Here is a 13,210-nt window from a genome sequence, read left to right as displayed (position 1 = left end):
TAGTCCCATATAGTTTGAAAAACAAGATTGGGGGATTGCTTGTTTGTGACCTTGTCCATGGTCTGTATCACATTTCTCCAGCATTGAGTTGTAAGTCTTAGGCAATGATGAAAACATAAAATGTGGTTGTTTTTAAGCAACTCTGTGAATCTTAGTGAAGAAAAATTAAGATGTCATATTTGTCATTTTAAAAATCCTGCTTAAGTCTACAGTAGATTTAAGCTGTGTGGTTCATTCTGTGTTTATACAGAATGATGATCTCAGAAATGTTGCTAGATTCTGCAAAATCTCATCAAGATGAAAGCTTGCCTTGCGTCCTTTAACTTGGGGCTGTTCGGGGACAGAGGCTAACTGGCTTCCTTCAAGGTTCCTTCTCTCAGTGGATCTGTTGCCACATGCGTTTTTTTACAACAAAGTCACAAGACTCAAACTAAGCAACTTATTTATGAAACTGTATTGCCAGCATTTTAGAAAATTAAAGTGAAAGAACTTTAAAATTATTTTCTAGAACTTCTTTGAAAAACTTCAATTTCTGTATATGCATAATTATAATAACTTAGGGCTACCTGTTAAAAGGAAAGGAAACCATGTTATTCTGAAATTGTTGGCATATTGTTATTCAATTCTGGACATTTTAGTAAAGTAGGATCCTTAATTAGTCCACGATTGAATTAGGAAATGCCTATTAGGCCAGCAGTGTGCCGTGTGTTGTTGTAGGAAAAGTTAAAGAGTGTAACGATGGGTTCTCCCCACACTGTCTGTGGATGTAAAAACAGGCTGTAGTGAATATCAAAGTCGGACGTAAATAGTCGTCGTTCCGTTTTGACATGCTGGCGTACGTAGCGGTCCAGCGCAGGAGCTGCAGTGTGAATTGCAGATCAGTGCTCGACATTGCTGAACACTTCTGCATGTCACGAAGTATAGTTCAGTATTTCTTTATAATTGTTATTGAGATATATTTTACATACATTGGAAAATGCAGATTTTAAATGTACCATTCAGTAATTTTTTCTTGATCTCTTGTTTTTTTAAGATTTATTTTTATTTATTTTTATTTTTAATATAGAGAGGAGGAGAGACAGAGAGGAAGATATTCTGTCCATTGACTCACTACCCAAGCAGCCACAATAGCTGGAGCTGAGCCAATCTGAAGTCAGGAGCCAGGAGCCTCTTCTGGGTCTCCCATGCGGGTGCAGGATCCCAGGCATTTGGGCTGTCCTGGACCGCTTTCCCAGGCCACAAGCAGGGAGCTGGATGGGAAGTGGGGCTGCCAGGATTAGAACCGGTGCCTGTATGGGATCCTGGCGCATGCAAGACAAGGACTTTAGCCACTAGGCTACCATGCTGGCCCTGACCTCTTATTTTGACAATGCTTTTGTCTTGTGTTATTGTGATCCAGTAAGTTTTAACAAGTACATGAGTTATTCCTGTGTAAACAAGTTGCCCGTAGATAACACTGTGAACTTTTCAATATTATTCTTCGGTATAATATGTACTTTTACAGTAAGTGTGCTTATATAAGGAAAGATTCGGTAACAACATGTTAAACATTTGAATGTGTGCCTAAGGAAGCAAACATTTGTGAAAAAGTTTGGTCTGCTCATGTGTTAAGTAGAGGAAGATACGAAAGTCATCTGCAGATACAAGCCATGAGCAGAAAGAACAGGGTACAAGTGGTTCTTGGCTGCGTTGTTCATTGTCTGTAGTGTCTGCGTGCTGACGTCACCTGCCGTGTGCTCCAGTGCCACAGGGAGGGCCTCCTTGTTGACCAGGCAGCCGCAGGGTTCTTGTAAAAGCTTTCCAGAAAACCACCTGATTTGGGCTGAAGGGTGCTCCATGTGTTCAGCCTTTCTCTCATGCCAGTTCAGAAGGAAGGTTTCTGGGTTGTTACGGGAAGACACTTTTCCTCTAACAAAGAAGTGTGATTTCTGTGGAAAGGTTAAAGGTTAAACCACCCAGTTGTTCCTGCAAGGCAGATGTCGGGGGAAGATCCAGTAAGGGAAGGTGGGAACAGCTAGCCAGCAGAGGTTCCGCCGTCCAGGTTTCTGTCTGTTTCCTTTTGAGTTCACGGCGAGCCTGTAGATCCTCCCCAGCAAGGGCAGCGTGTGCTCAAGTTTTAACTGTGATTTTTGCAAGAGTGTGTCCTGTTCTGTAGACTGGAGACTTTGGGTGTCCCTTAAGTTTTACCTAAAACCATATTTGATCATTGTGAAAAACTAGGTGTAAGGTGGTCTGTTATACATTTTCTTGGCGTAACTGCATCCTCCGTATTTCATGCCATCCTCAGTTTTATTTTTGTGTTCCTCATTATGTTTTTTGTTTTTTGTTTTCTGATGTCTCTGTACTTAATACCCTGTTTTCAGTATGAGATTCCAAGTAAACAGCCTGAGACACCCGATGATATCATTCCTCAAAAGGTAAACCACACAAATGACCACAAAAGAATGCAAAGTACTTGCAGTTTTTTTGTTATTTTTGTTTGGTCTTTTTCTGGGTTTTTGTTTTTTTTTTTTTTTTTTTTTTTTTTTTTTTGGTGCACGGTAGACTAGACTAACAATATCGGCTTTCCGTTTGCTCGCGCTGTCAGTTCCTTCATTGAACAATGGGATCTTCCTGTCGGGGTCAGTGCTGCCGTCAGCTTGGTTCTGATCAGCCCTTCCCAGGGCTGCTCTGTGCACCGCTCACTAACACACTGGACATTCAGCACTCTCCCTTGCGTGCTGCGGATCGCTGCACACCCAGCTCACCGAGTGGGAAGCATGTTCCTCATCGGCAGGCTAGCATCTTCTAGTTCGATTTTTTTGTTTTTAAGTTACTCTCTTTAATGCTCCTAAATATTTTGAGAACATAAGCATATCCCCTTATAAAAGTATTACTTTAATCAAAGAAAAATTCAGTATATGATAATCTTTTTGAAAGGCAATTTTAGTTGATTTGGATGAACATTAAAAAAGTATCATCATTTTCATTTTCCAGAAAGATTGAGAATTAACCCTGCCAAAATGAAGCTCCTCAGAACCCAGAAATACACCTCAAAATATTTAGGGAAAAATTCTCCGTAACCGAGTAGTTGGTCCTGCCGCCTGTGTTAACCCATTGTCTTGGCCATCACAAACTGCTTACGTGTTTTCAAGTGTTAGCGATTTTGAATTGAAGATTATCTTCACTCCTACAGAAGATTGTTACAGAACAAAGTTTACTACCTTTTTCTTTATTAAGGCATCACAGTATTCTTACTAGTTTGGCCATCCAGTTGAGCCTTCAGTAGTTGTAAGATTAACTTATAGCATTTTAATACTTTGCTGCCATGTGAGATTTTTTCCGTATCCATTTGCTACACATCGTGTCTGCATTCACTCACAGTTGCTCCTTCCTCCCTGGCTCTGCACTTAAGGGGAATAAGACTTTAATTAGAGCCTTTTTTTAAACTGAAAATTGTTTCCATGTTTCAGTCTACATGGTCCGCCCACAGACGCGTGTTTTCCACTTTAGTTGAAAATCCCTTTTGGAAGCCGAAAAAGTCTGCTTAAAGTGAGCGTTGTCCTAGCTGATACACACTAACTGCTTGAGTCTGGAGAAGAAGCAGGCAGTAGAATCTCTCTCATTTGTTATTCCAGGAAAGGAGAAATAAAATAACAATTTAGGAGAAGAGATTTTAAGAACTGGTTGCAAATTGCATCATTTTTTAAATTCCACAGAAGTCTGGGTCCCATCCTGATCTGCAGAACCTACTTACATGTGGACTATTTTCCTCTGGCTTTAAATTTTGTAGGGTGTTTTAGACCTTAATGCCTCATCGTCTACAATTTTAAGAAGAAAATTTTATGTCAATTGGAGAATCTGCTTTTAGATCGACAATTATTATGAAAATACTCTCGTATTATATATCAAAACATAAAAAATTGGTTTCTAGATAATTTCTTCTTCAAGACAGCCTTATACATGTTCTTTCTGTTCTCATTATGTTCATTTATGGATTATATTTCACGCTAGGAACAATGGAGATGTTTGAGCAGATTGGAGCTACTAGCTTGTAAGGGGGAGGCCAGCCCGAGCGCGCCATCTGGTGGGGAAAAGGTTTTGGTCCATTCCGGAGTTGTGCTGAAAGCCAGGACTATGGGAATAGTCTCCACCTGCTAGAATCTGAAATAAATACTCCTAGTGATTTTTTCAACTGAGTGAAAAAAAGCCTTGGGGGCCTGTTTTACTTCCTTTACTTGAAGTGGAAGCAAAATTGCAAGCTTTTCATAGTCCAGACAGCAGCCTGTACCAATGCTCTCCGTCGTGGGCATTCTCTATAATGTGCCAACCTGATAAAGGAGTTTCTGGCACGTCAGGTGTACTGTGCTAAACAGAAGCATTGTTTGACTAGAGATTGTGTATTTTGAGAAGAACAAAACTGCTAAATATGTTCTTATATGCATCCTTTAAAAATCCATGGGATTGCAAAATTGAGAAATCTAACCCAAAAGTCTCTGGATTTACCATGTGTGTACTTCCAGTCTAGTAAAAGCCTCTAAAAAAAAAAAGTCTCACGAAAATATCTTAACCCTATCTGTTGCTTCAAGCTGATGTTTCCGTTCTTGAAGATCTGTTTCTGAGCCATCTCTTCCGTTACTTCTTAGAAGCCTGCTCGGTACAGAAGAGCGGTCAGCTACGACAGTAAGGAATACTACATGCGCCTGGCGTCGGGCAATGCAGCCATCGTCCAGGACACCGTGGTAGAGAGTTCCGAAGGGGAGGCCGCTCAGCAAGAGCCGGAGCATGGCGAGGACACCATCGCCAAAGTCAAGGGTGAGCCTGCCTTGCTGACCTTGATGACAACACTAGCAGCCATAAGCAGTCGGGCCAACCCTAACAGCATTTCCACCCCACCCGTCCTACGGATTAATTTCCATATCGGGACCAAAGCGATTGGCTCTTCTGCACTGGCTGCAGAGGAATTCCTAGTACCCCTTGGCACAATGTTTGTTTGTTTTCAATTATATGTGGCAGAATGCCCTGTGGAACCAGACATTTTAAGTTAAAGTCCTGATAACTAAATAAGTATTTACAAAATTACAGGAACTATTAAATGTGTCATCGCATACCAGCCAGTAGTACGAAATGATGGTCTTTCTCTCCTACAATAAGGGGAATCCCCAGGCTAGGAGCATGGAAGACAATAAAGGTGACTAAGATAGCCATGGGCCTTTGGATGCTACACTTTTATACATATGTTCTCAACCTGGAGTGGTCGCCTCCCCGTTCTGCATGCACTACAGACCCTGCACCTGCGTTCGTCCTCCCTAGTCCTGAAGGCAGTTGGCTCGGAAGCCCAGTACACATGTTAGCATCAGAGACTGTTGGCTGCTGCTCTGCTCTCTGTCACTCATAAGGCCTTCTTGGAGGCAGGGGTTATTTCTTCTGACCATGTAGGTTTGGGTCCATGCCTAGCACAGAAAGAGGCGTCTGGCAACAGGGAAGAAGGAACTGTTTCAACTTCTTCAATCTGTTAACTTCTCTAAGCCTATAATTTACCACACATTTAGAAAGCTTTGTATCTTCTAAAAATAAAGCCCTAAAGGATAAATTACTAATCTAATTAAAAACAAATTTTAAAAGATTTTTAAATTACTAAGTGGAAGCTTTCACCACTCACTGTTTAGAACACTAATTGTGACCATATCAAATAAACACACCCTCCATAATTGTGATTTGGTTTACTTGTTCTCTTTTCTGATGACTATAAATTACTAAAAATTGAATAAGTAACCTTTTCCTAAAATCCCTGAAAATGTTACTAGTTGAACAGGAGTTGAAACCTCCTCATTTTGTTGACATTGCACCAGTCAAGTTGTTCCTTTGGCCTCAACGCCGCAGTGACTGGACAGCAGACAAAGCATAATCCACAGAATTTGGTTATTTCTTTGGGGCGTTGACACGTAGCTTCTCGTGCCTGAGTTCTCTCGTCTGAACTGAAACCACGCGTGCTTGCTGAAGTGTCGTGATATGCCTGTTGTCATGCTAGACAGAGGTTGGACTCATTAAAACCAGCTGTAAGCTGTCCCCAAAGGGATTTGATCTCTCCTGATGACACGTCATTGTTTGTCACAGCAGTGAGGTTCTTACGAAGACAAGCAGAACTGCCAATACCGAGTGGTCAGGGGAGGAGGCACGAGCCAACCGAGCCCTCTCCAAACACGCCAAGCAACTGTTAGCAGAAGGAAGAACATTACTGTCCTTACTACAGCTAAGGGGAGATTAACTTCATGAAATCTGTGATCGAGAGTATAGTTTAAGGACTTCCGAACGTTGGAGCTTTGCTGTTTACTGTCATCAGCTGATTTTAATTTTCCCGCATTATCAAAATGCACGCTGTGACACGTCTCCTTCATCTGCAGATACAAATGATCGTTCCTTGTGTTACAAAGAAACCTGCCCCTGTTCTTCCTGACCTGATGTGTTGACTAAGTTCATTCATGCATGAGAAGCCATAGCGCCACTTGTGAAATGAGGCTTGAAACTGTTTTCCCGAGCCTTCCAATGAGGCGGGATCTCTTACATGTGGATAACTTGCTGTGTTTGCTTTCATTTGTGACAGTGACTGGTCATTTATTCATGGTGTCTCCTTCAGAGACCCTTCTTACTGCTAATTGGGCTGAGCTCCCTACCATCATCGTCTGTCACTTGCCGAGAGTTCGTTATGTATGAAGGGTGATGCCAAGTGCTTTCCATGAATTACCTCGCTTGGTCCTCCGGCAGCGCTCTCAGGCAGTGCCCTGGTCCCAGTCTTGGAGATGAGGGAGTAGGGCCCACCAGCAGCGCATCATTTTCCAGCATGACACAAACTCTCCTAACACCCGACTGTGCTGCCGGCCGCTGGCGTTCTGCCGCCCCTCGCTACCTCCAGAGTTCTCTCAAAGCTGGAGACACAGGGTTCTGGGTTGCTCCCGGAAGACCTATACAGTGACCATCTCGGCTGTTATGCCCTAGGTCTGGTTAAGCCTCCTCTGAAGCGCTCCCGTTCCGCCCCTGATGGAGGAGACGAGGAGAACCAGGAGCAGCTCCAGGACCAGATTGCCGAGGCGAGCGCCATAGAAGAGGAGGAGAAGACCGACAACGCCACCTTACTGCGCCTGTTGGAGGAAGGGGAAAAGGTACTGTGCATCTCCGAAGCGAACATAGTACTCAGGTGGCATGTTACAATAAAATTTCATCAGATGTGTGGGCCCAGCATGGTTGCTTAGTGGCTGAAGTCCTTGCCGTGCATGCGTCACAATCCCGTATGGGCACTGCTTCATATCCTGGCTGCTCTGCTTCCCATCCAGCTCCCTGCTTGTGCCCTGGGAGGGTGGTGGAGGACAGCCCAGGGCCTTGGGACCCTGCACTCATGTGGGAGACCCAGAGGAGGCTCTTGGCTCCTGGCTTCGGATCGGCTCAGCTCCAGCTATTGCAGCCACTTTGAAAGTGGACCAGCGAATGGAAGATCTTCCTTTCTCTCTCTCCTCTCTGTAAATCTACCTTTCCAATAAAAATAAATAATTTTTTAAAAGTTTAATTAGATACAGTGTTAATAATTGCACCTTTATCTAATTCATCATTTTCCTCTACTATTATTGTTAAAATTATAATCATTAGAGAGAAGCTCTGCTCTGATTCTGTCCAAGCCGTGTGGTGCACTCACGCAGTTGTCTGGCTTGTTCTAGTCCTCTGTAATTCTGCTTCCGCCCGCAGGCAGCCTCCATCAGTGTGTGCCTGTCCCCCAGCCTTGCGCCCAACCCCTGTGCTCCACAGACTGCACCGTTTTCCTGCTTCTCTCTCTCCTGCCTCTTACCAGGCTCATATTGCTAACTCTATTTGGAAACCTGGATTAACACGTCATCATGTCTCTTTTCTTCTGCCGTGTTCTCGCTCTGTGCTTGACTCCTAACACTGTCTGCCAGAACATCCCTGTTTCCTTCACTGGCATGCCCTCTTTCCTAGTCATTCCCGTCTGAGCCTCTGCCTGGAAGCTTCCTGGAAGCTCCCGGACATCCCTCCCCTGTGCTTCTGTAGTTTCTCACGTGTGGGAATCTGTATGATGGCATCCTAACTATTTGTCCCTGTTCGTGTCTCTTCCCCTAAGTGCTATAAGCCAGCCCCATCTTGTATTCCTGTCTCATTACTTTACACAATTGGAGAAACATCACAGATACCCAATAAAGTTTCCCTTTGAATGAAAAGATTGAGTAATTGAAGAAGAGAAGAGGAGGGAAGCCAGGAGGAAAAGGAAAGGAGAGAGGAGAGGAACTGCATGTGTACAGAATATTTTTTTTTAAATTGTATTCATCAAGTTTTCATTGTTACAATGAATACCTAAGGTGAGCTACTCAGGAAAGAAGGAGGTTCAGTTCCGCTCGCATTCCACGAGCAGGTGGCCCCGTGGTGTACCTCCCCGCTGATGAGCGTGGCGGGAGCCAGACCGGATGGTAGAACCCATGTGGAGGAAGGTTCACCGGGAAGCCGGCTAGCAGAGAGTGGCTGGCCCAACTAAGCTTTCAGAACCTCTCCTCTAGAAAGAACCACCTGCCAAGGGCTCCCCCTCAGCCCATCTCCGGGATGCTATTGTTGGATGCAGTTTCCACTGTTCAGCTATTAACATTTGTCTATTAGCCATTTGTTTCTAAGAGTCATTATTCAAAAGGTGGTATGTAACAAAATGAGACACAGAGGGAGAGAGGAAAGGAAGCCTCGCAGAGGCCACAGAGCCCTGGGGAGACTCCATCTCCGGGGCTAGGTGCTGCTCAGCTATGTTTTCAGCATTTGTAATTCAGCAAACTGTGTACCTATGAGTGTTCTTCTCTGTGTTATACTTCAAGAGCTATTTAAAAAGTACATTGAAAGTTTTCCTGTGAAAGTCTGTTATCCAAACAATGCATATATAGAAATGAAAATTGACATTTTGGTATTTCAGAAAGTATATTATAATTGCTTTCATTTTTAAAACTTTTTTCAGTTTTGAATTTTTACTTAACTTTAAAAAGAAGTATGTTTATCCATGCGACCCAATGTCATGTTTTGATCTATGAACATTACAAAAAGGTCCAGTTAAGCTAATTAACATATGCATCACCTCACCAATTATTGTGCTGCACACATCAGAATTGATGTGTGTGTAATAAGAACTTTGAGTCTGTAACTCTGGTGCCCCTGGAAGGCAACCGGGCACTAACACTTTTCCCTCCAGTGTAAATAAAACTTCGTAGCCTTTGGTCAGCAGCCTCTAGCTCCCTACCCTTCTGTTCTCTGCTCAACCTCTGGTAGCTGCTACCTTTCTGTTTTCTGTTCATCTTTCAAACTTTTAGTTTCCCGATTACAGTTTTTGCTGAAACTGCTTTAAGCTTGAATAGCGTAGGAGGTGTGTTAAGGCAGACATTCGTTTGACATCTGTTTGACTTTGATTTTCTGGCTGATTTTTTTCCCCCTTGACTCATGTTGAACTGAAATTAAGCAAGGAAGAATTTTGAATGAGAACTGGGTACAGCATTTTGAGAAGAAAACAATACTTACATTGAGAGATTTGGCAACCTTTGCTCCTGTGAGGAACACATGAGTTGTGCCAAGCGTTACTTTTTACAGTGGCGCAGTAGCCTGCCAGGGAAGCAGGGTGCAGGTGGGGAGGAGATGGGTGCTGCTGTCCCAGCTCCAGGGCTGTTAGAGAGAGAAGAGGACCGACTGCAAGCTGCGCGAAACGGAAGACAACCAGCGATTCCCAACACTGGGCTGCACACTACCTCTCTTACAACAAGCCGGTGCTGTGTATGAGAAACTTACACACGGGTGCAAGGGGCTCGGAGAAACTAAGAAATTTGGCTGTTGTGCTAATGGTTACATGACAGAAAACTGCACACTGGGACCATCTCTTCCCCCATGGGACACAACGCTACTGTCATCTCTGTACACGTGTGCCTCAGTTTTCTCTCCTGCCAGGGTGTTGGTGTCTGTCCCCTCCCATGGAGAGGGAAGCTTCTCTGAGCTGCCGCACGTGTAGCACACACGTGTCTGGTACTAAGGAAGTGTTCCCCGAGGGCTAGGCGAGGTGGAGAGCATGGCGGGGGTGGGTAGATGCGTGATTGTTAATGTCAGCTGCCAATCAGACCTTGCACTGTACTGAATCATGGCACACTTGACTCATGTTTAGTTTGCTACATCCATGGGTTGCCAAACACCGTTTTTCAAAAAAGATAGCAATTTTCTGAATGCTTTTAACGTGCCATATTAACAACTATGTATGTTTTTTCCTATAGATCCAACACATGTACCGTTGTGCTCGAGTTCAGGGCCTGGATACCAGCGAGGGGTTACTGCTTTTCGGAAAAGAGCACTTTTATGTCATTGATGGCTTTACCATGACAGCAACGAGGGAGATAAGAGACATTGAAACCTTACCTCCAAAGTAAGTACATGAATAAGGAGATACAAAGGATAGCTTACTTTAGAAGATAATAAAATATATTTGCGTATTTTTTTAATACAGAAATTTTGTTAATAATTTATACTGTTTCTGTTTTTATGTCCATTATTCCACTTTCACAAGGATAATAGCATTCAATTATTTCAAGGTAATAAAGGCCTTATTTAGGAAAATGAAAACTAAGCAAAATTTATGCCCACACATTAATAGCATCATACACCCTATTATATATTTATGAATTGAATATGTATGTGTAAAATATTCTCTTTTAAAAAGTATTAGTGTATGCACAATTATACAGTAAATGCAGGTTGCTCCATAATGCACAGTGGTCTTCAGAGGGCAGTCTCCACATCCCCTTGAATCCCCCTAGAAGCAGTGACCGCAGCCCATGATGGGCTAGCTGAGCTTTGTCCATCTTCCTTTGCTTCTGCTACCCTTGTAACGGAAATGGTAGTGAGTCGTGGAGAACTATGAAGCTGAACAAGCTATGAGGAAGATGCCAAGCTCAAGTCTTGGGAAATCAACCCTATTAACATTTGGAATGCCAGCCCCTGTCTGTTTAATGCAAAAGTGATCTGCGGTTCATTTCCTGGGAGATGTTTCAGTATTTCTTCTAACAACAGTGTTGGCCATGTTATGACTTTTATGGGCCCTTCCAATTATATTTTGTGACTGTTGCTGCGAAGATAAATACAAGTGTATTCAACGTTTCACTTTTTTCTTCTTCTTTTAAAATAAATTAAAGTATTTCCTTGAGCTCCAAAAATACTTGGATTTAGGCACTGGATTGGCTGCGTCCAATATGTAACCTGGTTCTGACAGCAATGAAGGGATTGTTTTTTCCTTTTTATTCACCAAAGAAGATTCCTTTTTGGCCAAGCAGCTGAAAATTTGTTCTTTTATGCATATTTTTTGAACCTGAAAATTCTGTTAATATATTGAAAATATCCCACCCCTTGTTGAGCAGCGCGTTTATCTCCTGTCTGTATTTTTTGTCCGTCGCCCCTTCGTCTTGGCTGCCTCCAGCATGCATGAGCCCATCATCCCGAGAGGAGCCAGGCAAGGCCCTAGTCAGCTCAAGAGAACCTGCAGCATCTTTGCTTATGAGGATATTAAGGAAGTGCATAAAAGGAGGTACCTCCTGCAGGTGAGTTGACTCAATAGTAGAAAATGTTTGTATTTGGAAGGTGTATTATTTTTTACCTGGTGTTTCATGAAAACCCTCCACACAATTATGATTCATATCATTCTTTAGATAAATTCAAGTCACATGGATGCCTAATTCATTAGATTTTTAGATACAACTTAAACTTTGGGCAGGGTTCTTTTTATCCATTTTTCCCTGTGGGTATCCAACTCAACATTTTGCTTTTTATTATAAAAAAAATACTTCCTTACTCTAATTTTGCAAAAAATAAAGTAGTCCAATTTTGTAATTACTTTCCTTTTGCCATTATTCTGTCAGTAAAGATTCGATAAATAGCAAAAGGAGAAGGGTCTGTTTCTGGTATAGCTTCGTGTGCGTTGTGTTCACCGCTCAAAAGTGTGCTCAACTCAAGAAATGTAACTTCTCTGATGTAGAAATCCAGAATAGAAAAGTTACTCCATATCTCATGCATGTTTGTATTTTGTTTTTTTCTTTTTTCTCTTATCTTCTTAGCCTATTGCTGTGGAAGTTTTCTCCGGAGACGGACGGAATTACCTGCTTGCTTTTCAGAAAGGAATTAGGAACAAAGTCTATCAAAGGTCTTGTTTATTTCTAACACTGTAACTACTGTCCTGGGAAAAGATGGGAGGGAAGCAATGACCTGTTTAACTATTTTTGTTTTTAATCTAGAATGTAGATCAGTGGGTCAGTATATCTTTAAAATTTTTTAAAGATTTATTTATTTTTATTACAAAGTCAGATATACACAGAGGAGGAGAGACAGAGAGGAAGATCTTCTGTCCGATGATTCACTCCCCAAGTGACTGCAACGGCCGGTGCTGCGCAAATCCATCAGGAGCCAGGAACTTCTTTCCAGGTCTCCCACGCGGGTGCAGGGTCCCAAACCACTGGGCCGTCCTCAACTGCTTTCCCAGGCCACAAGCAGGGAGCTCGATGGGAAGTGGAGCTGCAGGGATTAGAACTGGCGCCCATATGGGATTCCGGTGCGTTCAAGGCGAGGATTTTAGCTGCTAGGCCATGCTGCTGGGCCCCAGTGGGTCAATATCTTTAAAGAAAATATTTGTCTCATCTTGTGCCAACTCTTGAAATGTGATTCTTCTGCATAGATTCCAAAATGAGACATTCCTGCTGTGAAATAGTTTTTCTTTCTGATATCTTACACAGTGATCATCGGTTGTTGCTTTTCTGAGCTCAGGGATTTTAGGGGAATTAGGACCTCCCAGATCAGCTGCAGGTGGCAGGGTCCCCAAAAAGTGGCATCTCAATGTCTTATGTCTAAATACAAAACTATGAAAAACTCTCTTAAAAAATAATGCTTCAGGGCCCAGAGTGGTAGCCTAGCAGCTAAAGTCCTTGCCTTGAACGTGCTGGGTTCCCATATGGGCGCCAGTTCTAATCCCAGCAGCTCCACTTCCCATCCAGCTCCCTGCTTGTGGCCTGGAAAAGCAGTCGAGGATGGCCCAAAGCTTTGGAACCCTGCACCCGCGTGGGAGACCTGGAAGAGGTTCCTGGTTCCCGGCATCGGATTGGCTCAGCACTGGCCGTTGTGGTCACATGGGGAGTGAATCATCAGATGGATGATCTTCCTCTCTGTCTCTCCTCCT

The 13,210-nt window shown here is 43.1% G+C and overlaps 1 protein-coding gene across 6 annotated transcripts in view; it reads left to right on the top strand.

Moving 5' to 3' along the window:
• WDFY3 (WD repeat and FYVE domain containing 3) overlaps window positions 1-13,210 on the top strand; it is a 210,556-nt gene that overhangs the window by 160,756 nt on the left and 36,590 nt on the right. For 4 of the 6 annotated variants that reach the window (XM_058667078.1, XM_058667080.1, XM_058667077.1 and 1 more), the window contains 6 exons: window positions 2,364-2,417; window positions 4,626-4,794; window positions 6,976-7,139; window positions 10,269-10,417; window positions 11,465-11,585; window positions 12,099-12,184. In XM_058667078.1, the coding sequence (XP_058523061.1) occupies window positions 2,364-2,417; window positions 4,626-4,794; window positions 6,976-7,139; window positions 10,269-10,417; window positions 11,465-11,585; window positions 12,099-12,184 (743 nt within the window). The remainder of the gene's footprint in view (window positions 1-2,363; window positions 2,418-4,625; window positions 4,795-6,975; window positions 7,140-10,268; window positions 10,418-11,464; window positions 11,586-12,098; window positions 12,185-13,210) is intronic. The other 2 variants (XM_058667081.1, XM_058667079.1) reach the window with 1 other exon arrangement.

Source organism: Ochotona princeps, chromosome 7, assembly GCF_030435755.1.
Source record: "Ochotona princeps isolate mOchPri1 chromosome 7, mOchPri1.hap1, whole genome shotgun sequence".
Taxonomy (NCBI): domain Eukaryota; kingdom Metazoa; phylum Chordata; class Mammalia; order Lagomorpha; family Ochotonidae; genus Ochotona; species Ochotona princeps.
Note: the sequence above shows the minus strand (reverse complement) of the source record. Positions and strands in the feature narration are given on the sequence as shown.